General features: G+C 48.8%; 1 protein-coding gene across 1 annotated transcript in view; it reads right to left on the reverse strand.

Annotated features, from left to right (window-relative positions):
- Positions 1–24,911, reverse strand: part of SLCO3A1 (solute carrier organic anion transporter family member 3A1) — a 134,837-nt gene that overhangs the window by 24,570 nt on the left and 85,356 nt on the right. Inside the window, exons 3-4 of the mRNA XM_048071889.2 lie at positions 10,752–10,850; positions 7,463–7,726 (exon numbers count right to left, since the gene is read on the reverse strand). Of these exons, the coding sequence (XP_047927846.1) occupies positions 7,463–7,726; positions 10,752–10,850 (363 nt within the window). The remainder of the gene's footprint in view (positions 1–7,462; positions 7,727–10,751; positions 10,851–24,911) is intronic.

Consider the following 24,911-nt stretch of genomic DNA (forward strand, 5'->3'; position numbering starts at 1 on the left):
ACAAGCTAATCCAAGCTCACATTTGGCCCTTCCTTTTCCTGCCATCCAGATTTGCCTCATTTTTTAACTCCTGCCTAACTGGCTCACATGCCAAGGGACATCTTCTTGCAGCATGTTCGGATACAAGCTGAAATTCTCTTCTCTGGCCCAGGGGCACTCATGAGCACAAAGGATCCCACACCTAGGACAGGCAGATTAGCCTGTATGTTCCCATAAACCTGAGCTTGAGCAGCTGAACGACGCCTTGTGCATAGACCCTGCCAGCCTCGGTGGCTGCAGGGTTGGCAGGGGACGTGCTGAGCTCCCCTCTGCCTAACACACACACACCTGCTTTAGTTTCACGATCCCTCGCTCCTCCCTCCCGCATCATTAGTGTCCTGAGTACTCTTCTCCAAGCCTGTCTCTATTTCCGATAAGGAAACACAAGCTACCTTACAAAGGGAAATTTGGCTAATGAATCAGATAGCACATTTTCTACTTCAGTGAACATTTTAATTATTGCCGAGATAACACAGCTTGAAGAGGATAGCATCGCAGTACAGGAGAGAGCCTTGCTTTGTCTCAATACCTGATGACTAATTTCTCCCTGAATTAAATGTGAAAATCATTAAGTTTGAAAATTACCCTGCTGAAGTGTAGTGAAGCCTCAATGGGCCCCTATTTGCATTTTGAAAATCCATTCCCCACCCACCTCTGGTGTACCAGGGTCTGCCAGATGACAGATTTCTCTGGTGTGGCTTCTATTTTCCCTTAGGGCTTTTTTTGGTGTGAAATCTAATTGCATTGGCCTCAGCAAGAAAATGCACAGCTCTTTGTCAAGGCTCTGCTTGGGTCCCCACGGTTCTTTCTTTGGGAGAAAAAAAAAGGTTATAATTAGGTTTGATCTAACCTTTCTGGAAGGGACCACTCCACAGTTTCTGGTCTCTTTACATCACAAATGTTTTTTCGTGCTGTATAAAATTCTTGCTTCCTGAGGATTTGCTGAACATAATGAAGGTGCTGGAGGCACAGCACTTTTTAGTGGGAAAGAACTTAAAAATACAAAACAAAAAATTACAGGGAGGAAGAAGTCTGGGAGATTCAGATGTGGACAGATCTCAGAAGCTACCTGCTGCCTCCTTCAGTTCTTTGGGGGCCACCCACAGAACTTCCCCTCCTTGCCAGGAAAAGAAGGGAAAAAGCAAAGGTGGACTTGGCAGAGCTGAGCTCGGAAAGCCATATTTAAGGTATTACTGCCTGTTGTGCCTCTGGAGTTCAATCTGTACAAGATTAATGGATTCCTTGAGATGTAGCTTTGTGCCAATTCAAATGTAAAGACACAGAGGTCTCTCCGTAACTTCACCCACCAAATAATAACAGTGACAGCCTGTCTTTTGCAAGATGGAGTTAAAGATCACGGACATTTATTGCTGAAGGTCGCAAGGCCGGTACCAAATCATCATGCATTACAAAGTGAAAACCCATCCCTCATACATGCTGGAGGAGAGGAAGGCTTTTGCAGTCCCTGCAGCATCTCACACGAGGGAGGAAGCTGCTGCGACGGCCTTGCCTGGCAGCGCTGGGCTACAAGTCCCATCGCTTCGTCACTGGTCATCCTCTCTGTGCATCCGGGCGTGAGGTTTCTGGGACAGGGTCTGCCCTTTACTGCACGTCTGACTAGTGTATACTGCAACGGGGCTCTGTACCAGCTATATAATAGGGTATAATACAAAACCCAGAGCAAAGAGCGCAAAGGCAAAGCAGGAAATGCCTGGCAGCCTCCACCATCTTCTCTCAGCACGGGCCAGCTCATTCCCTTTTATTTTCTAAGGAAAATGACACGAGGTTCCCCAAAGAAATGAATATCCTTTCATCTTGCTACTGCCACCCGTTAAGATGATTCATTTGACACCTGCTGCTGCCTTATCTGTCTCAGTTCTTGGGGTGAAATACCTCTAGGAACAAGATTAAAAGTCAGCAGTGAAGTTTAAAAACCTCTCCATAGACTGGAGTGACGTGCATTCAGCTGTCTAGCATACGGTGCTGGGTAGGAAGGGGGAATGGAAGATGTCTGATGGGGGACAGGAAAGCCCCAGGAGCACAAGAGCTGAGTGTGGTGCTCCTTCCCTGGATCCCAGTGGAAGTCATGATAAACGTTACCTTGCGCCTTGCTGACTCAATCAGGATTTCGATGTGTGCTCCAGCCCAGAAGGTTAGCCGTACGCTTTGTAGCAGCATTTTGGAGCTATAAATCTGAATCATCGAATGGAAAAAGGGAAAGGACTTTGGGATTCAAAATAGTCTCCGAAGTCTTCATGGAGAACCCACCAGCTGTATCAGACAAGGCACAAGAAACCCGCCCTCCCATGGTCAGAAGGACCAGCTCATTTAACATCCTCATCCCAATGCACCCGATACGTTACAGCAACAACGATACACTGAGAAGAAGTAGGAACTTCATCACCCTCTCTTCCCTGCTCAAGTACCTAAAGCCCAATGCTTGCAGCACTGGTCATAGGATGTTCAGGTTGGAAGGGACCTAGGAGGATGCCCCACAGCTCTCTGACACCCCTGCTAATCCCTCACCTTCACACCTTTTACCACCCTCAGCAACACCAAGCCAACCACCAGCAGTTTGGGCTGAGGTTATCGAGCATCCCCTCCTGCTGACGGGCCAGCTGTGGGTGACAGACCACGGGCTCGACGAGCAAATGCACTTATGTACACCAAGTAGCTTTGATTTGTCACTAAACATCGGGGAGTACCGGGGATAATTGGCAACCTCATTACATGAGGTTTAACTACTCTCCAGAAACGACAAACTATAATCATCATGTTGGTGCTTGAAATGAATTGTTTGGAACATTACAATCACCAAGGCCCCTTTTTCCAGTTGGAGCACCCTACAGAGACATGTTTTCAATTTGCAGTAAAGATGAGGAACACAGAAAGCAAAGTAATAAATTAGAGGGAGGTTTACAGCCCAGTCCACCTAGGACAGTGCGATGGGAGAAAGACGGAATTTAGCATTGATCCAAAATACTGCTTTCTAACAGCAACGTAGGCAGCAAGTCTCAAATTTGAATAATAATAATAAAAAACAAAACAAAAACAAAAGGAAAGATCTACAGCTTGCGTGAGGAATAAGGGATGAAGAAAAGAGGGAAGGCAGCAAGACGAAAATACCTCCTGGAAAGAGGAAGCTCCTGTAATAGAGAGTGGGAAGATGAGATAAGGCAAGAGGCACTAAAGATAATTCAAGCGAGCTTGATACACCAAAGTTCATAAGGCCTGGGCAAAATTAATATCACAAAGTGTATGAAGGAAAAGGATGACACCCATGTCAAACAGGCTTCTTGGGCAGTGGGTCCCTCTAGTCTATCGTCCTGCCTCCAGCATCAGCAGCAACCTGATGTAGGGCCTTTCATGGTCACCTGCCTCCCCTTCCTTACAATTAGGACTTCTCAGCGAGCCTTCTAGGTGTTGGTAAGGAACTGAGGTCTTGGGACCAACAGATCTGGGCCAACGACTCACCTCTACGGCCATACAGCTGGAGCGCTCTCCAAAAGGTTGTCCCCAAGACACATTAGAGCTGTGAATTTAAAACTCCTTGTGGTACCTGCTAATCCTGCTCAATTCCACGAATGCCCACAGAGGGATACAGGCTGGGACCTGTGCACAGCTGGGAGCTTCTGGCCCAGCACAACTTGTCTGCCCGGAGAGCACTCGTGGGGTCAGAGAGCCAGGATCCAGAGGAGCTCTCTCTCGAGGTACTCAGCAGATCGGCACATTGAGCAGGAAGGAACCGAACAGAAGACAAGACAGCTGTCAGCTGTACATCTCGGCTCTCCTACGCTCTTGGAAATGAAGCTGGGTGGAAAGCAAAATGTTTCCAAATTGAGGGAATTTGCAGTTTTGAAATTCATTTAATTCCGCAGTGGGTTTGCTCTTAATTCCTTGTGAATGAATTTCTATCTCCAAACCTGAAGGATTCCATATCAATTTCAATCCCGTAACATTTTTTTCGTATCTCTCGCTAGACAGATGTAATGAATTTCTGGTTTAAATAATTACAAAACAAAATGCATTTAGAGCGGAATGTTTCAGGATTATTAAAGAAAAAGCCAAGGAAGCATTCTGAAACCAAATTTCATCAGAGCTGACCACTCAAATTCAACCAAAGCGATGTTTTCATAGGGAAAAATGATTCTGACAGAGCATTTCCAAGCACGTCCCGGAGCAGGTGGTGGGTTAGAGGCAGCGTGTTAATGTGGAGCGAGGGGGCAGATGCGTGGCAGACACGAGCAGAGGGCACAGGTGCCCTGACAGAGCCGAACGTCATCTCCAGCTCCGAATAGCAGAGAGGTCCCCAGGGCAGAGCAGAGGTGTGAAAGCAGAGCTGTGCCCCTGGAACAGCAAGGACTGCTGCAGCCCACGCCTCAATTGCTTTCGTGGACCACACGAAGAATGCTGGATGGGAACAACCCCGCCAGGCTGCCCGTCGGGAGCAAAGATCAACGGCAGCATTTATCCACCCTCTCCCTGCTATTAATCCTTCCCTTCCCTGTACTCCCAAATGCATTTGTGTTGCTTAACTGAAACACCGATCACATAAAATGGTGCAGCATTCATTCTCCAGTTTGGTGATGGTAAGCACCTCCCAGGTCTGTCCCCGGGTTTTCTTGAGGACAGCCAGGGGGACAAGGGGACTGCCCTGGGCTCAGCCTCCTTCCCCAGCTCTCTGGGGGCACAGAAGAGCTGCCCCAGCCAGCGGGTCCTACCTGCAGCACGGCGCGCGGTTTCCATTGCAAGTTTGAAGCTCCTCTTAAAGATGCTTCGTTTCCCATCGTGAAAATACCCCGCAGGAAGAAATGCCATGGCTTCCCAAAAGCCAGCTCTTCCTTTCTGTTTAGACCTTGGCAGAGATGTAAAAGACTTTCCGACACTTTGAGAAGGTTGTTTTTATATTAGTCACAGCTCTTCTGTGTGCTAAGGCTAGAGAAAGCCAAGGAATCTCACCCAGCCTTACATCTCCCTGTCTCTCAGCAAACATTGTAGTGTCTCAGGCATCCTCCCATGTGCCAGACACGCCTTGTCGCTAGCTGACAGCCATGACCCAGCTGGGAGCACGTCTCCAAATTACACTACCCCCCTTCTCCCCTGCCACGTCTAGTCACTTGTAGCAGTCACTGCGAGACCTGATTTTTTTTTTTTCCAACAGCCAAAAAGGACCTTCAGTTTAGCCTCCAAGAATGCCCTGTTGATACACCGTGTTCACACAAAGTCCAGAGGAAGAACTTTTCCTTCCCATACTAAGCACAAGAGATGGACAATCCCACACCTCCATGCAGGCGTGGACTTATGTCCCATACACACCTGTCTAGGACCAAGCTGCAGTGACAACACATACGAAAAAGGACTTGGAGTTACTGGCCACACAAACCCTGATGAACATTTCCACCCACAACCCCACGGACAGGTACATTCTCTGCTGTTCAGCTTCACAAATACATGCAAACCCCAAAGCCCATGATAGGTCAGAACTCGTGACTACACGTGCACATATATATTTTTAACCTGTGTTTACAATTATCACTCCTTTTAATCCTAAGAAAACGAATTAACAGGTGTAACCTTCCCCGAAGGAGACTGTATACAGCCAACAAATGGATTAAGGATATTAGGTCCTGCCACGCAGGAATGCACATGCATTTTCCAGCTGGTGGCAGAATAATGCATATCCACAGCAAGATTCAAGCCATCACCTTAACACTACACATCAGAAGTGAGTGAAGCATGTTTGTCTTCCCTTGTGGGGCCTGATCACCTCCTCCAGGCGGGCACTTCAGCAAACACAGCTCCTGACCACGTTCTGACTGTGACAACAGTGCCAAGGGACTTGAAAGGAGATGGCAGCTACCAACACCATGTCATCTGTGACAGCCTCAAAGGCGTGACTAAAAAGGTCGTTCCCTGTCTTATTTGATGCGATGTAAATTGTACTTCAAAGTCCATCTACAAAGAGACTTCTGGAGCTCACTGATCCGAAGTGGGATTTACCTGCAATGAGAAGACTTACGTGGAAGACTGTAGTGCCTCCTGATTTAATCAGTACTTCGAAGCATATGGAAGTGACACTTACATTTCTGTACTTCGACAAGCAATAGATGCTGTAGCACCCCCCCTCTACTGGCCTCTCTATGTGCTAAAACCCAGCTTGCTTAGAACCACCCCCAGGCAGAACTGTCACCCTTCCTTGCAGCAAGGACATGCCGTATTTTATTCCTCTCTACAAAAACGCAAAAATGTCTAGTGCCCACTCCAAAAACTTAGCAGCCAGAAACAGATGCTCCAACGAGTCCACAACAAAAGCCACAGAATCATCCAGATGGACGTACCATTGAAAAAGCCCATTTTCCAAACCTGAGAAAATCCTTGCAACAAGGACAAGAGGATCACGAAATTCATTTTACTGGCACATTTTCAAACAACGTATCCTTTTACCTTCCTTTCTTTTGAATTTTCTCATCAAGTCAAAGTTTCACATCTTTGACCTTCCCTTAATGAACAACCACATCAACTATTCAAACCATTTTTATATTTAAGAAAACATTTTTTCCCCAAAGCCTCTTTTTTTCCTTCCCTCATGTACCTCATTCAACTCCCAATTAGGGTGACTGCACAGGGAGTAAGTGATTTTGTCCTCATTTATCAAAATGTATTAGGCAATAATGAAACCTGCTCTGCCACAGTGACAGAGAGTGGGAAGCAACCACCAGTACTACAGAACCACCTCCTCAGATGAAAGATTTTCGGGTGCAGAGTACGGAAAGGATACGCACCCACACTCCTGCAAAATGCCAGGTCGTTAGCTGGCCTTAATTAGAGCCAGGCCCCTTGACATCACCGCAGGACACGATGTAGGGTTTTCTATTCTGATCTACTTCAAGCTATTTTCTGCCCTGCTGCTTTGCTGCCATTTGGGCTGGTATCTATCTCTTCCCCGTCCCAGTTTAAGAGCTGTGTCGGTAAAGCACTTGTTGCTTTGTATCTGGGATTGCAGTAGCCCTGCTGCAGCCCCAGTGCTGGGAGCTCCCCGTCCCTTTGAAGCACCCGTGCAGGCTCGCTCTCCGTTTCAGGAGGCAGAGGGAAGCAGGACAACAGACTGGAGAGAAGTCCACAAACTGCTTTGGCAACTGCGTTCCCCTTCATTTTTATCAACTCTACAGGACTATCACGGATTTCAGAAGCTTTGTAGTTTAAAAAAAAAAAAATCTTTCAAGTGGAACAAAGTCTCTCTTTAAAACGAGGACAATGCCAGAGATAATTAGAAGCTAGGGACTGAAATCTCAGGATACTAGGCTTGTATTTTTTTTTCTGGGTAGAGGTAGGCAGTCCGAATCAGAGACCAATTATAAATCCCGCCAGATGTTAGCCTGTCGCTGACTCTCACAGAAAACGTGACAAGAAGGCAGTGCCTCACCTCGCAGCTGCTGGAAGCAGGTCGTGCTGTTCTCCGCATCCAATGGGTGCCGCAGGACCCCATTGCTCGGCTTGGCCCTCTCGTAGTCCCTCTCGGGAAGCATGGCCTGCTCGCTCTCCCCGGCGTGCTCTGGCCGCGGGGGCAAGGACTGTGGGAACCCGAACATCGGCAGGGACGAGAAGAAGAGTAAGGCACCGCAGAGCAGGAAGCCTCCCCACCACGCACCGATCCACCGAGGGTCGTCCGGAGTGATGTCCAGCTTACCTGCAAGAGGGCACACGTGTCAGTGAGGGCTGCGTGGAGGGAACACAAGGGGTTAATGATCCCGTAGGTTTGAAGGCAGTTGTTGGGGGCTCTGTTGGCTGGTGAGGGGCTACAGAGCATCCCACACCCCTCTCGTGTGAGCCACCAGCACAAACAGACCTCCCCCTACAAGATGTCCTTAGGACAAGCAACCCATCACTTGTCTACCCCGATGGCACGTCCAGCTTCTGCAATGCCCTGTAGTCAGGGCTTCTCTCCAGTGTCGTTGGCCCTGCCAGCTCTAGGATGTTGCTGTGTACAAACCAGCGTCCCCTTTGTTGGCACCAAGGTTTTGGGCATCACTGGCCCAGTGTGTCAAACGTGCAGAGGAAATAAACCCTCACTGGCCTCTCCAAAAGCTGGCGGCTGCAGACGTGGCCCGTGAGGGAAATGGTTGATGGATAAGGGTACGAGTGAGGTGCCTGTGACAGGGTGCAGCTTTTCAGACCGACTCTGACATGGGCTCCAGCACAGGAAACCTGTGCTCAGCTGAGACCTGCGGCTGCATGAAGCCTTGGAAATGTCCTAAAGAAAAACAAGCACAGCTGACATGCAGAGACATGCACGGAACAGAAGCGGCACAAACAAGGCATTGCATCCCCATCCTGGCTCATCCAGGATCAGGCTCTCCCTGCCTCAAATTCACAGACCTGAATCCTTTCCAGCAAAGGAGAGCTGGATATTTGGGCTTTTTGGGCACCTGTGACTGTAAGGAGGGCAAAACACTCCTAAACGTTGGGAAAGAAAGCCGCTCACTGCAGCGAATGGGCCTGGAAATGTAGAGATATCAGAGAAGGAAGAAAAGCAGAGCAAAAGGCAAGAGTACCCTACAGGCTGCCACTCAGCAGAGATAAGGAAAAGGAAGGCACTGGAGTCAATTCGGGGGAATAAAAATAAGCAGCAGGAGAGAAGAAATTGTATTCCCAACAGCAACCTCGCTGCCACAGCCACTAAGTGTGCCGGCAGAGGGTGCCCAGCACTGGGAGCTGAGTCCCGGGGGAGACCGGGGCCCACGTGGCTGGAATAACAAGCTCCCCCATCGCGATGTCTGTCTGGTTACAGCCACTCTGAAAAATCTGTCTCAAGTGAGGCAATCAAGTTGTCTCTCAAGCAGAGACAGAAGGAAACTCTTTTCTCCTTAGGGAAAATAACGTGTAGCTCTCAAATATATATAAAGTTTGAAATATAGTGTTTTGGGAGGATTGAATTCTTCTGCTGTTATTTCCTCCTGCCTGAAGTGCATTTTTTCAGGTTCTTGGGAACACAGCCACAAGAAGCGCCATATAAACAAAGGTCTTCCTCACATCCCCGTCCTATAACAAGCCCTGCATGGCAGGCAGTGCAGCAGCTGCCCTGGCACCCTACACCTCTGGTCTGGAACAGGGAGCAGGATCGGGCTCACCCCTTGGAGCTCGGTCTCCTTGCACTGCCCCGAGCTGCAAGGCAGAGCCAGCTGAAGGCTGAATCTCTTTCTGATAACAAAAGAGACCACGGCCACACATACCCCAGCCTTCAACAAAGGACCATGGCCAAAGCCAGCTGGACCTGCCCCTGGAAAGTGCTGTACCCTCCCTGTAAGCTGCTGGGCCACAGCCCCTCCAGGCTGTTCAGCGATAACGCCCTGCTGCTCTCCTCCACAGCTCCGTATTTGTCTGGGGCTTTTTGAGCTGTAAGTATTGAGTGACGATCTTACATAAAAAATAATCAGATTGCATTAACTTTTCACCTAGGCCAGCATCTTGCCACTGACAGTACCAGCTGCAGGCGTCCAGAAAGTGCACAAGACTAAAGCCAACATATTCCTGATGTTACTCCTCCTACTTCTTGCAGTTTGTGGCTTAGGGGCTTTATAAGCTAGATTTGGTGGCTTTCCCATTTGTTCTTCTATAATCTCATGAAGGTGTTTTTGAACCCATTTGTAAACTTTCAGTGCCCTGTGGTGAGGAGTTCCACAGCTTCACCTACTGGACAAGGAATGTCTTCTTCTGCATATTCATATTTCGGAGTGAATTATATTTAATGATCAAATGTGTAGCAGGGTTCAAGCAAGCTCCTCTGCCTACAGAACCAAGCGAGTCTTTGGCATAGGTGTACAAGGTATGAAAAGGGGCCATGCCCCTCTGACCAAGCCACAGCTAAAAGTTCCAGCCATCAAAAAAAAAAAAAAAGAGACTTCTTCCCTGCTCACTTCATATTATTAAGATTTCTTGGTGTGCCACATACATGCAAGACCAAGAAAGGCCAGCAGCACTTTTCCAGATTTGCACAAGTCTCTTCTGACCCCTGCAAGGCTAAACTCCACCCAAACGCATCCTATGAAGGTGTATCCACAACATCATAAAACTGGAGCACACCCTCACAGGCGACAACACGAAGCCTCAGATTTTCAGCTTACAGCCAAAGGGCTTTGGGAGCAGTGGAGAAAAGCCTGTTACACATTGCCCTCTAATGGCAAAGAGGGCTTAGTGCAGGTAGCAATACAAGAATTTGCACATTTTTCTTGGAAAAAAAGACAATTTGCCAACAAATTGCTTTAACCCAAGAGCAGAGTCAAGGTGAGCAATAATTAGCACTGCTTTGGGAAAAAAACAACAATGCTGTGAGACTGAACTCGGTCATTTGCAGATAGTGCTGGGTGTGGGTCTGACGGGTGTGCATCCCTCTGAGCGCCTGGCTGCCTCTCCCAGGTCCCAGGTATGGACACAGCCCCCCTAGCATGACTACACCCACGCTGCCCTGTATGCTCTGCCACAGTGATATTTTAATCTTTTAGCCACTACAAACCTGTTGCTTATGGGGATGAAGTTGAAAATAGCTGAATCGTAGTCAAAAAATAAAAAAAAACCCAAAAACCTCTAAAAGTGATACGCATACATAAGGGGCACTCAAGATGAAATGAGAAGCAGCGTCCTACTTGCACGCATCAATGTTGTCACGCTGATACATCAATACACTTGATTTTAAATGAAACCCCTTTCCTCCTTACTTGTGTCAATGAAGACAGCATCCACGTAGATTTTGGTACAGAAGGAGCCCAAGATAAATCCACAGGCTGGCCCAAATACCAGCATCGTAAACAGGATCCCTACAAGGAGAGAGAAAATAGAAAATTAGTATTTGGCTCAGATTATTCCTTGCAAGTTGTTCTGCTTGGCTCCTACAAAATGGCATTGCCCTACTAACACCAAACAGATATGGATATGTCTCTGTGTCGAGTGCTTCAGACAAAAGGGCACCCAAAATGCTTTTTGCTTTTCCACAGCCTTTCAGGAAAAACAGATGATAGCTGTGATAATGCTGAAGGATTTCTATTGAGCTGGGAAGACTGTGAACATACACCATGTTTTGCTCGTCTGGTTGCTCTGAAGGATGTCTCACTCGAGAGCACGAGGTAAAGCAGACCTGTATTCTCCCCGCAGGAATGTCTTTACCTTTGCTACCCCCAGCTAAATCTGGGATATTTGCAGAGTTTAGAACCAGTGAATCTATGAAATTCTGAGTTGTCACAGACTGCTGGATAAAGTCCCGTTAGAGAGGTAGGAGCCCTCATTGCAACCCGTGAAAGCCTTCTCCCCAGCATATATCACGTAGCAAATATTCCCCGAGACCACGGCTACTCAGACCTCTCCTGCAGACTCGCTCCTCCTGCAAAACCTGCAGGAAATTGCCAAAGCAATACCAGGCAGAGAGCTCTTGTGAGTCAACGACTTACTTCTTTAACACAATATTGAGAACCATCTATTCCCACTCCCATTTTGGCCCTGCAACAGGAATGCCGCGGGCACGCCGCCAGCTCTCAGCCGTCCAGGGCAGAACGGCAGCGGGACGCGAGGATAATCCAGAGGAAGCAGCAGCAGAGATAACACAAAGCAGCTGTAAATTAGACAACGGGAGCATATTTAGCGCCTTCACGTGGGACGGACAAACAACAACAAGTCCCCAAGGAGCCTTGTAAACGGCTTTCTGAAGGAATCACTGGCAAGGCTGAGCAGCACGGAGAGGAGCCGCGTGTGCGCTGAGGACAGCATGGCCAGGGATGTGTCGGCCTGTGGTGGCAAGGCCATGCTCTGCTCCCCTGGGACCCGTAAAGCCTCCCCTGGGAGACCCCAGGTGCTGTGAAACACCTTGCGGGATGTGAAGGAGAGCAGACACAGGTCGGAGAGCAGGGGAAGGGCTTTCTGCCCTGTGCCCACCCAGAACCATCGCCCTCTTTCCCAGGCCGGGGCTACAAAACTTCCCGTGGCACTTCATAAAACATCCACAGCACATTTTTTTTGGTCACTAGATGGCATCAGTGTCTGCCACTCGCCCACGAGCAGCGCTGGCACTGAGGCTGTAGTGGAAGAGTTTAGTTTTAACAGACCTTATCTGGCAGGGGAATGGCCACGGCTGTTACCCTAATGGCACTCCGGCAACTCAACCCCTGTTGGGTTGAAGAGGGACAGAGGTTTGTCTGGGGATGGTTTCCAAACCATAGGCAGAGCTGTCACACCACGCGTATATAAGGAAAAACACATTACCAGAATGTGTTTCATGGGGCAATGGGTGAGACGAGCACACACACACACACACAAAACCCTTCAAAATAAACAAACAAAACCTGGGGAATATTCTCCCTTTTTCCAAAGCAGAAAGGAGCAGAGGCCTTTCGCCCGTGGCCCATCAGCAGCAGGGAGATGCGAGCACGGGCAGCGGGCTCAAACAAGAAGCCAACTGCAGGAGAGCTGTCAGATGCAGGTACACGCACACGTGTGCGTCCCCTTTCCCAAGGCATCCCCTGCAATGGGCGAGTGCTGCTCCTCCTCGAGCTCTTTGTGTTGCACGGCAAACAGCCCCTTCAAAACCAAGCCACGTCCTCAGTTATTAAAGCACCACCTTTTATATCCTGGCAGCTGGAATCCACAACGCATCACTCTGAAATGTTCTCGCTAGAGGGCAATGTGGGATAGAGCATCCACTGAGCAGGGAGCTGAGGAGCTAAGACCTTACAGGAAGGTATTAAATTAACATTCACCTCTAGGGTAGGTGCAAGAAACCCTTGTGTTAATTGTGTTTTTACTTTTTCTACATTTTGTCCTAAAACCAGGTAAACAGCAGACTCTCCCCATGCCCTTTTTGCTATCCTCTTTCAAGATGCCAACAAAATCCTTTGATTGCAGAATTTTACACTTTGTCTCACAAATTGAACAGGTCCTGAAAAAAACAAGGCATGGGCTGTCACGATCGATAGCCTGGGGCCTGGAGAGATCTGGACGATGCTCAAGGGTCGGCAGAGCACACCGCTGGGCGCAAGAAATAGGCAATGAGGCAATTTGGATCCTACCTGTGGTTGAACATGTATGTGGAACTCAGCGCTCGAGAGGAAATTACCCAAATTAGAATTAGCTTAAGACATCCTTCCTCTTCTAAGAAATTCTGCATGACTGCTCATCACCACCGTTATTAGGAAAACACTTTCCACATCATCTGCCTGACCACACAATCATGAAGCTGCTTAGTTAGAGAAGCTCGAGTAAAACCTCTTCTCCCAGCCCTGTGGTTGCTGCTAAGGATAAAGATGTCTTAAGCTTGTGGATGGCTTTAACACCACTTGCTAGGGCTGCTAGGGCTTCTCCCATCTTCCCCTCTAACTTTTTATCGAATCAACCTGATTCAACACAGGTGGATGCTAAAGGGCACCAATACCAGGAGCAAATAGATCCAAGATCTAATCCTGGCTCCATTACAGCCTCTTGCAGAAATCCCATTGATGGCAAAAAAGCTGGCCATCAGTGCAGGATACTCCAGCCTCTTCCCTTTCCTTTGTAGCTTAAAATTCATTTCCATCGCTCAGAGCTGCACATTTGGTAACATCCTCCTTGAGAGAAGGGAAAACAAAGCTGGGACTGTCAGATCCAGTAGTGCTCTGCAAATAAACACCTCCTGCTCTGCACGGCAGGCTGCCCCTCTTCCACGGGGGCTGTGCTTCATCCTGCACCCAACATTGCGAGGAGGAGCGGGGCACATCCCCAGGGTAGCCCTATACAAACCACTGGAAAGAAGGATGAGAAAGGTTTCTCCTTTGTGCAGTTTGGTGGGTTTTTAAATTTTTGCTTTTAATCTTACTTTTTTTTTTAAAAAAAAATCTTCCCAAATTATGACAATTCTTGAAAATGGTCAGGAGCTGAGGACTGAAACAAACAAACTTGCTTTGGGACAATTCAAAGTTTTCTTTGGTAACTCAAAAATACTTAATTTCATCTTGGTCTCTTTTAAAGCACAATTACATTTAATTTTGAAAAAAGCTCATCATTTTCAGCTTTCCTGTTCTATCCCTTTCGACCACTCTGATTGCCTCTGGAAAAGTCAGGAGAAAAAAAAAAAAAAAGGAAAGAAAAACAGGCTGGACTGAGGAATTAGAATACTTTTCCTCCCCATCTTTTCAAATGGAACAATTTGCCAAATTCTACTTTGTCCTGTCAACTAACAGACATCTTCCAGGAGCTGAGGAAAGGGCAGAGACAGAGGGAAGAATTTGATCTGACATTTCTTGATGGGACTTTATCACTTCTCAGTGAATAAGGCCCAGGACTGCTAATGCAGTTCTCCATTAGGGCAAAAGGAGAGAGCAACAGCAGGTGCGGCTACTTCTGTGGAGAGAGATGTGCACAGAGATGCTCCGTCAGTCATGCAGAGTTACAAGTTACAAAGCCAGGGATAAAGGATGTCAATATTTCAGTAATAACGATCTGTCCCCTGGCGATCCAGGTTGCTTTCCAGCAGCAGTAGGATCCCAAAACACTACCAAACTCTTGCTGTCCGCATCAAGTCGATCTCTGTAAAGAATTACCCAGGGACAGTAACTCCCAGCAGAAAACTGGCAAATAAGACATCGATGGAGATGCAGCAAGGCTTCCCACCCGTGCCATGGGTTAGGAAAACAATGCGTGCTGTTAAAGGACCCCTTTTTCCATTTTTGTTTGTTTGTTTTGACATGAAACCCTGAAGCAAAAGAGTCAGGACTCTGGGTACCGGTTTGCTTTATAAAGGAACTAAAGTACTTTGTGAGGGGATTTAGTGAATAGTGGTAGAGATGTTGGAAGTGGAGGTGGAAATCGAAGTAGCCTTGTTAGCTGTCATCTTGTCCCATCTCTCACTCCTCCTAAGTCCAGATATGAAGTACTGCCATTATCTGCCACATGCTTTGCCCAGTAACGGACCGTGCAGCGATGACTAACAGCAGGATATGCGTTTCTGACTTACTCCACACAACATTTAGACATGAGCTACGGCTTGCTTCAAGAACATACACGAATCCAGCATGTTGGCTTCAAAGGAACTGGCCCAGAGCAGATGCTAAAACAAGATTTATCCCTGAAGCAGCCAAAGGCTTCTGTCCTCTGCCTTGGTATCAAACTGGTCCAAAAGTCAAATCGCCCAGCCACAAGTCAGCGCCTCTTCCAGGTTACACATTGGCTCTGGGTTTCCTAACAGCTTTGCCCAGCCAGCAAAGCATGGCTAAAGCGACCTCTTCATGCCTTTGCTCTGTGCACTGGGTGCCATGTGTCTGATGTTCAAGCCCAGACTGCTACTTGCCTTACTGCCAGCTGGTTCAAAGCCCACCTTGAGCACACATTCCTCAGCTCTGTGCACCATGCAAACAGACTGAGCCCAAGGGCTGTCAACCTTCCTGGCCTTACAAAGCTGCAGGCTGAGATGCAGTTGAGAAGCACTCACTTTGGAGAGCTAGGGGAGAGGAAAAAGGTTGGGAAGTGAGGCTGTGAAATGACCACCTTTCCCCAGCGCTCCCAGCTGTAGGATGTAGCTGAATTACAGCCTCTGCTGCCCCTGCCCCCTCACTTCTTTTCAAAGCCCTCCTGTCAAAAGAGCCCTGCTGCCAGTCCCAAGAGCCAACGTCAGCAAGAGAAGTCATGCTTCAACTGTTCCCAAAGCGAAGATTTTATTTAGTGCTGAGAGGAAGGACATTTGTTCGCGATGCACTCTGGAAGAGCTCGGTTGCAAAGTCCCTGTGCAGAGCCAGAGCCACCCTCTGCCAACTGAGCCCCTGGAAAGCACTACGAGAACTGCCTCCGGGGACCTGCAATCACCTTGGAAGTTTGCTCAAGTCAACCAGATGCTGCTGAAAATGCTGCTTCCTATTTTCACAGCTGGGATGGGCTTGATCCGAGGTGTGTGTGCACAGACACTGCACTGCTCCACTCCTCTCCTCCCAAGCTGGATGTGTTTGAGCACCAGGGAGTTACATGACCTCTGTGATGTGCCTTGAAATTGTGGCAAAGCAGTGGCACTTCCGAACTGATCCATAAAGCCAGCAGGGCCTGGATGGCTCAGCCCCACTCGCCCCCCAGGAACAGCTGCTCTGTCGAGGAATGGGGTTTCGAGGGAAGCATCTAAATTCAAAAGTGTGATTTTTGACTCCACCCAGCACTCCTTCACAAACGTTCGCCTCGCTGTGAAAATCACTTGGGTGTGAAGTGGGGAAAACAAGCTCGGTTTGGGAGATGTGGGAAGCTCCGTCCGCTGCAAAGCCGGTGGTGCTGTCGCTGCACCGAGTAACTGCACCCCCAGGGGAACGAGGAGCGCAACGCGATCTCCGTCAAAGACGACAGTGACCAGATGGCTCAGCGACACTCACAAAGTGCACATACGGGGCGCGCAGAGGAGGGCAGGGCACACACATGTGCTGCCGTGGCCCCGCGGGTGCTGGTGACACGAGGAGGTGTCGCGCTGCGGGTGGCGGCCCCAGCCAGCTGCCGCTGCCTCCTGCCCTCCGCAGGAGCGAGCTCTGTCTGAAGCACAGAGGGAATAGTTTTGCAGAGCACGGGATAATCTCAAAACCCTGCTTGTCCCACATTTCCCGCTGCGTGGAGGACGGGGCAGGCCCCTGAGAAGGGATTATGGAGACACAGCTCGTGTGCTGTCCTTAAAGGGACACCGCTGTCCCGGGGATGGCAGGCAATGCTGGGCCAGCTGCAAGAGCTGCATCCCCCTGAACATGAATAAGTGGCCCTCAAGTGCTCTGGAGATGGGCTTCACTGTGGGCAGAGCTACCATCACTTTCAGTGGGCTTTCTGTCACTTCCATCAGCTGTTGTAACCTCACAAACGCAAACTGCGGCTACGGGGTCAGCTGCGTCCTAGCCAGACGGCTTCCTCCTGCGGCACCACGGCCGCCGTGGCGCAGGGATGCCTGCGGCGCCCAGCGACACCCCCAGCCTTTCCTTCCCTGCTTTCCTGGGGACAGCTTTCTTCATTTACCAGGGACAGACGTCATTTTTCCTGCCGCTCACCTCCTGGTGTGCACCGGCAGCCGCCCGCCTCCTTCTGAGGCCTGCTCCCTGGCCCCTGCCGTGGCCTCATGGAGGAAACGTGACCGGCGGCGTTTGGATCTGTTCTGCTTCCTCGCTGCGGCCACTGGGGCAAAGGGAAGGCTCAGACAATCCTGGCAGATGTTCCCAAGTGCCTGCAGCTGATGAGGAGCAACTTTGGATAACTCACTTTAACGTCGAGGCTCTGTTCTGACGGGCATCAAAGCGGTCCCGGCCCTCTGTTGGTATTAGATGAAATGGGGAGTGGGAGAGGTTGGCTATCTCTGTGTAGCAGCACACGTATTTTTTATTAGCTTTGCCCCCAGCCTTCAAGAGCTCAAAACCAGTAGCCCCTCAGCTGTGGGCATCTCTTGAGGGCTGCTCAGTGACGCCTGTGACTGGGAGAGATGTCCCAGTGCTGCCGAGGTTCCCGACAGCCTGAACTCCCTGCTCAGCCCCGGCCTTTGATGGACTTCTCCCATTTCTGTGGGGCTGCTCATGATGGGAACCCCACACAGGGGTTCAGTATTTGAGTGCCCTGCTTTTAGCCAGTGAAGTAAGTAATTGCCTGGTTTGAAAATCAGACAGCTTTGGACATCTTCTGTCAGCTTCGTCCCCTCCTCTCCTATCAAAGCTTTCTTGTTTCCAGCAATTTACCAAATCGCTGCCTGGTAAGGCAGGCAGCCTGTAAAATCAGCTCCGGCTTCATGAGGATTTTTTTTTTTATTTTAATGCAAGCTACTCACCGCTTCGTGGAAATGCTGTGGAATGACTTATTTGCCCCCGTATTTAATAAGCCTTAATGGCTGTATTTAAATCTGGCTGGAGTTTTCCTTTACTTGTCAAGAGGCAGGAAAAAGTGCATCTGTGCTACAAGCGTAACAAACTTCTAATGTGATCCTTCCAGAGCTGCAGAGAGCTCATAGCATGGCCTTCCTCACCTGCTGTAAAACACTGCTTAACTCCTCAGCACAGCCCTTTGTTCTGGCCTATATTTAGCATTCAGATGTTAATCCCTAAAGAGGTTGCTAGGACGTGGAGATACATTACAGAGAGGTTTCTCCCCAGGCTACCAGTGTCCCTTGAAATATTGATTTCCAACAGAATTCAGGATTTCTTCGAGGAGATGTCCGCTGCCTTTGAGATGAAATCTCATTCCTACAAGCAGGTATTTTGCCAGGTGAACTATCCTGCATTTTCAATTATTACCAAGCCTGAAGTTTGTTTTATCAGCAAATCCCTGTCCCCAGCACTATCAAGGCTGCATTTGAAAGGATCAATGTTATACGGACAGCTGACAGTCCCCCCGGGGATCCAATACACATACACATACACACACACACAATGTTTGCAGAGTGGCACAAAAAAGTGGTTGGACCTTTGCATTAGGAGCACAAGCTCGGAGCCCAGCCCTGAATTTTCCATAATAACGTGGAGCACTTCTGCCTGCTCAAAACCCCCCTATTTGCTGGCTTCTGCTCCTCATTCTGATAAGCACAGAAATAACAAAAAGCCAAGCAAACAAACAAAAACCAGCCCAAATCCCTATTTGTTCTGGCCTTTGGGTCTCTGGTTTGCCCAGCTACTGAAACAGGACCACCAACAAGATTGCAGAGGAACAAACAGTGCAAGGACAAAAGCTCCACAACCCCCAAAACTGCATTTGTTTGCAAAATAGAAATTAAATAGTCAATCTGTGAGCTCTGAAAGGAAAACTATGGGGATGCTCCCACCACAAAGTCTTAGGATTACTTCGGTCCCTGCCAGCTGGCACTGGGTGCTAACTATTCCCCTCTCCTGAGCAGTTTTCCTCCTTAGGCAGTGGAGGGACTGCTTGCTGCATTTCTTTCCTTGCTGATGGGAAGCTGGAGAAGAAATTTGCTTATGCTAATCAATCCCTGGCACGCCTCATACCAGACACTAATCCACGAGCAATCTCCATCAGTCTCTGCATATTTAACTAAGGCAGTGAGCACTCGTGGAGGATTATGAACGCAGTGGCATTGTTGTAGCAGTGTTTTCCTACCTAAGCTGCAATCACTCAGACGCCCTGTCTCCTAATATTTACATCCACTGCACATGCAGGCAACCTGCAGGATCACCGGAGTCCATGCCAGACCTGGCCAGACCCTGCGTACCCAGCCACACACCTGCACTGTGATTTAATAGACGTCCCTGCACCGTACAACACTGTCTCCATTACCCTCTGTCAAAATGCTTATGTTCACGGGGTTTATTTATAAAGCACCATCCTTGAAGGTATAAATACTGCCTTATGCTTGTAAAAGGAGTTCTTCCTCCAAACTACTCACAGGTAGTCTGCACATGCATTGCCAGAGATTACAGACTGGGGGCTGGGCTGAGCAAGCCTTTTGAAAAGGTTTTTAGTGGCCCAATTTTCCATCTCCTTCTGCCAGAATCAAACCCACGCCACATCCACTCAGGTGCATCACCGACTTCACTACTCCTGCTCTCCCAAGAGCAAAAAAGGCAACGCTAAGCACTCTTTAGCATCTCTGAAGTGTAAGGACAAGTCACCCGCTCCACCTACCCAGCTGGCTCCGTTCTCGTCCCTGAAATTTGCTCCTCACCACATGTTCAGAAGGAGCCAGCTCAGCTGAAGCGGGTGTGAGGATGTATCTAACTATAGCACACACATCCATGGCCAGCTCTGCACCCCGTGCACCATCCCCAGACGCAGATTCCACACCTTCGACGTACCGTGCAAAGACGCCAGCCGTAGCTGTGGGCTCGAATGAGAGATTTCCACATTTCAAGCAAGTTTCCCTGTGCTAATTACCTTGGGAAGCAGCCACCAAATACACTCCGAAAGAAAAGTATGCTTGGATGCCAAGTACACTCTGAAGGGTTTAAGTCACATGCCTTGGAGCTGTGTTCATCTCCTCCCAGCCGTTAAACACAAACACCTGTTTCACCAAATCTGTGGTGCTGCTTTAGCTAAAGAAGGCCAGATTTCCTCGTGTTATTTCACAGGAACCATGCCAGCAGGAGGTTAGAATGGAAATGCACTTCCAGGGCACATATCCCTCTCTACAGGGCTGTAATTCTCTGAGTTTGCTGACTGATTTCTCATTTAACACCGAGTGGTTTTGATCCTACGTAGGGATACATTAGGAAACTGCACAATGTCCTTCCCATCCCTCTCTGCCCTGCTGGGGCAAGCTGTCTAACCCACCTGTGGGCACAACCCGTGTTTGTGACATGGGGACGTGGCTCTAGGATGTTTTTATCTCCATTACTTGAATTCCATAAAAGCCAGCACCTCTTATCCGCCTTACACATTAGAATACACTAGGAAAAAAAAAAATGAATAAGAAGATCATACCACTGAGAGTCACATACAGAGAGCAAATCTCTGAGCCTGAAAAATCTGAATTTTGGCATTTGTCAGTTTGGAGGTTGGCACAACACCTCCTTCCTTTTTTATTTATTTTTTTAAGCTGTGCACAGAGTTCAGCACAGATACATCAGTTTGAGGATAAGGCTGCCAAGACTGCCTTCCTCCCACTTTCACCTTAGTCTTTGGGGTATCCCTTCCCATCCCACACACCTTAAATGAGAAAACAGCAAGTCGCCTTTCTAGCTGACGCTTTATGTCAATACAGACAGCTTGCTGCTTTCCTGAGCAATGATGCAGTCAGGAAGAAAAGTTCAGCTCCATTTCTTCCCTATTGGGTCTATTCTGTGCCAACCTCCCTGTTTGAAAGGCTTTTCCCTGCAAAAGTCCCCATTCTTCCTTCCCATGCTGCACAGGCAGAAGGGTAAGCACGGGTAAGCCCCAAACCCCTGCAGCAAGGAGAGGCCTGGGAATCACCTACAAGGGACATGCTGGGAATGCAGAGCTGGTAACAGCTATCAGTACCAGCCATCTAAGAAAGGCTGCGCTTTTCTCTGCAAAGTAGATTTAATCTGCTCCAGGAACGGCTGAGCCACGAGGAAGGAAAGGAAATTAAAAACAAAACTTCTGTTGTTCTGCTTCCTCACATTGTGAATGCCAGCAGAAAAAGCATTTGCTCTTGACAATAGTCATTCTTTGCACTGACCCAAACCTCACTGAAGTTTATAGGAACTCTCCCACTGACCTCAGCTGGCTTTGGATCAAATCCATCGTTAGCTCTGCGGGGAGGAAGGATGGCCAGACACTTCGGGTGCAGGCCAGGGACCCAGGGCACTCCTGCTAGGGAGCAGCCGTGGCTGATGGCAGGTAGTGGTTGGGATCCTGGTGCCTCTTTCCACCCACCTCCTGCTTTCAAGGTCCCTCGCTGCAGAGGGAAGCCATCTGTGGAAATCACCACGTGCCGCGTGCCGCCGTGGCTCCAGACGTGCTCGCTTCGTGGCAGCCTGACTTCCCAACCAGCTCTGGGCAAGCTTCTCAGCAGGAGGAATTTGGGAAGCCTTCAAGATGTACTGTTTGTTAGCATCGGGAACATCGCTGGGAAATTTAATTTGCCGTGTCTGAAGCAGAAGAAATGCAGTCGAAAGCCTGAAGCCAGGCATGTGCTAATGAGGGCACCTTTCGGAGATGTTCAGGAATAAATACGAGAGGAGGCTGGGACAGCACCGTGCTCCCAGTGACCACTTCAGAGCAGGCAGGGGGTGCCCTGGTCAGACAGCCCCCTCCAAGCACGTCCTGCTCACCCCGCTGAAGTCTGAGGGATGCCAGATGCCAGGCTGTTCAGGGGGATGGGGAGGCTGGCTGGATGCAGGATAATCCCCCAATCTAAGATTACTTTCAATATAATTTCTGGCAGTCCCTAGCAGCTCGGTTGTGCTATAAACACAAACCCTGGGGGCTGGAGCCAGAGGAGTGCTCCTGCAGGGCGCACCACCCAGCAGTTCATCCCTAGGGACCCCCATCCAGAGCACACCCTTCCCTCCACGTCCCCAAACTGCAGGGCACAGACTTTTTGCTGAGGCTTCTTACAAAGACAGAAGCCACGGGGAGCTGCAAAGTTCCCCTGTGCTGCTTTCATGAGAATATTTTCCTTTGTGCCAGGGAGGACCCTGTCCCTGATGAGTCTCTTTCTCCCCAGGGGACAGAACAGCTGCTGCTAGCATTATGGGCTTGTCTCCCTTAATTAAGCATCCACAACCACGGCACAAAGATGAAAACAAAGCCCTTTTCCAGCCCTCCAGGAGGACTAGGAGGGAGGTCCTGGACAAAGACAGCAAGAGAAGCAATTCTCTCCCACAGTAAACCTTCTAAATTGGGAGGTGAATTAAAGGCACCTGAACATCCCATTTAAAGGTAAATGCACCAGGAGCCAGTTAAAGGTGTTTAGTCGGAGGATTGCCACCTTTGAGGGAAGTAACCCAGCTGGGCTATGTAGGACCATCCTACCATGAATGCAGGAAGGTGCACATCAACCTCTTGTTTCCAAAACAGGACGTCCACAGGTATCCCCGTGCAGCTCCTCCCAGTGCTCAGGGACCTCTCCTGAGATGCTGTGGCTCTGTCCAGCCTCAGCCGTTGCCCTCCTGGCAGCAATACCTCGGTGATAAATGTCCAATTCCCACACTGTCTGGAGATGAGCATCTCTGGACTTGTTACTCGTTGAGGAGGTTCATGCTTTCAAGATGGTGGAGCTACAGTTTTCCTTTCTTTAGAATTAAATTTTAAATTAATACAAGCTCCTTAATTCCCGCACCTTTGGCTTCAAGCTGCTTTTCTGTATAAGCATCCCTTCGCCCTGGTTAGACAACAAACAGGTTGCACTCGACCAAGTAATAGGTTTAACTCAACCAGGGTTTGCAGCTTGCTACCACCTATCTGTTGCAAGTTCTGCCAGCCAAATTGCCAGCGTTGGCATTTCCAAGCCCAGTCCCGCAGAGCGATCCAGGTTAGGAAACCCACGCTATTAAACTAATCCAGCTGAAGAGCTGCCATAGGGAAGAATCCTACAGACAGCGTGACAGACGGCTGGAAATGGTGATTTCCAAAGCAGTAAATAGAGGCAGTTTTTAAAAAATATTGTCATTTCATAAGGTTTATCTCTATTGGAAAGTCCTGGTAAGTGAAATAGGTCCATCAAAGGCTTCCTGGCGAACATGCCACTGGAAAAATACAGCGGGTGAAGTCAGGAGGCTTCATGAGATTATGGCTGTTTGTCCTTAACTTCATTTTTGGGAAGGGAAATAAGGACAGGATTTTGAAAATTCCCTTTCTCAGAATTTCAAAATGAAACACTATTTCTGGTCTTGAAAAAACATTGTCACTTTTATGCGATAAATTTCATACTGCGGGATATATGGCCACATAAAAATATGAAGTGGTAATAAAAACAATGACCTCACCGACGTTTTGTCCTCAAAATATTCCGTTGTGGAAAATTTCACAATTTGCCTTTTTTCCTCCACAAAGAGGAATGGAGACACGTTTCACAAAATCCTTGCAGGGAAGGGAGCCGCCAGCGGAAAGGGGGCACGGCCCCGCTGAGAGGCAGCCCCGCAGGATGGTGCTTGGCTGGCCAGCGGGAGCTGCCACATGTTTCAGCCGGTGTGGCTTTGGATGATGATCTACTTTTATTATTTCTGGCAGAGTTTGCCGTATTCTTTAGGACAGTAATTACATTTTCCAGGGCAGGCTTGCTGCCAGAGCTCAGACCGATGACCAACAGGCCCTTTTTAACTACCTGCTATGGTTCCAGCCTTGATTAGTTATTAAAGTGCTGCTGAAACCCGTTGCATCAATCGCCCTTTCTGGTTGTGTTGCCAGCCTGACCCCAGGGAGAGGTAGGCTTGAAAGGAGAACGGGGAAATACCGTAAGCAAAGACACGGATTTGAAAGCACTGAAAGAGGAGAGGTTTCCTACAGAGGTCCTTACCGTTGTCAATGTTCAGACAGCACCAGCCTTGTCCCCACTTCCCACATGAACCTGGATTGAGCATCTTTGATAAGGTAAAACCCATCTTTGATAAGCCAAAACAATGCTAACTTTTAGCTAAAAAATGAAATAAAACTTCTTTTAGGAGTCTGGAGTCTCTTTACCTACCAAATATCAGGCCTTCCATTTTCTTCATGTGCTCTACTTGGCTTTGGGGAATGCGACAGGCTTGAAAATGCTGGGATTGGGTGTGTCCTGGCTGCCTGCTCCCTAAATATTCTGGGTTCATGGACTCCCGTCTGACAGACAGTAAGGATCTTAAAGATACTAATTCTTTTAACTCATGCATCTGCGGCCATGGGGAGCAGCAATAACTCCATGCCCAAAGGTCAAGCAGGAACGTCCCGGCCGCAGGCTCTATTTGTAGGTGTTGCAGATGCTCATTACATGGTGTCACACAGCGATCCCAAAGCGCAGCCAGGGGTTCATCTGTGGTTGGGAGGATGCAGCGAGCGTGCCTTGGCAGGGGAGCAGGCCTTTCAGTCCAACGAAAGCCTCTCATTTCCTCTGTCTTCTGATTTCCACCCTCTAATTTCTACCATCTCCTTGCTCTCAAAAAAGAAACAACAGTTCCTGCCACGGTAAACCCCAAGCAGGGGGCCAGGCCTTGCACGAGGAACAATCGGGCTCCCTTCTGCCTCAGTAAGAGGCTCCTGCTACTGCACATCACACACGTTGGGTATTTTCTTCATTAAACAAGTGAGAGAAGGGAAAAAACAGAGGACTGAGGCACCAATGACCAACGACATTTCCAAGGTTTTATGGACCCTGGATTTTAATCCTACCTCTTTTTCCAGCACTGTTATCAAGAAATGCCCCGATGACACACAGACCACACTAGATCCTTTACAGTCTTTGCTGGATCCCTTCTCATAGTTTGTGCAGTCACCCGCTGAACTCTCTGCCCTCCTTTTAACACTCATCACGTCTTAAT

Source organism: Anser cygnoides, chromosome 11, assembly GCF_040182565.1.
Source record: "Anser cygnoides isolate HZ-2024a breed goose chromosome 11, Taihu_goose_T2T_genome, whole genome shotgun sequence".
Lineage (NCBI taxonomy): Eukaryota > Metazoa > Chordata > Aves > Anseriformes > Anatidae > Anser > Anser cygnoides.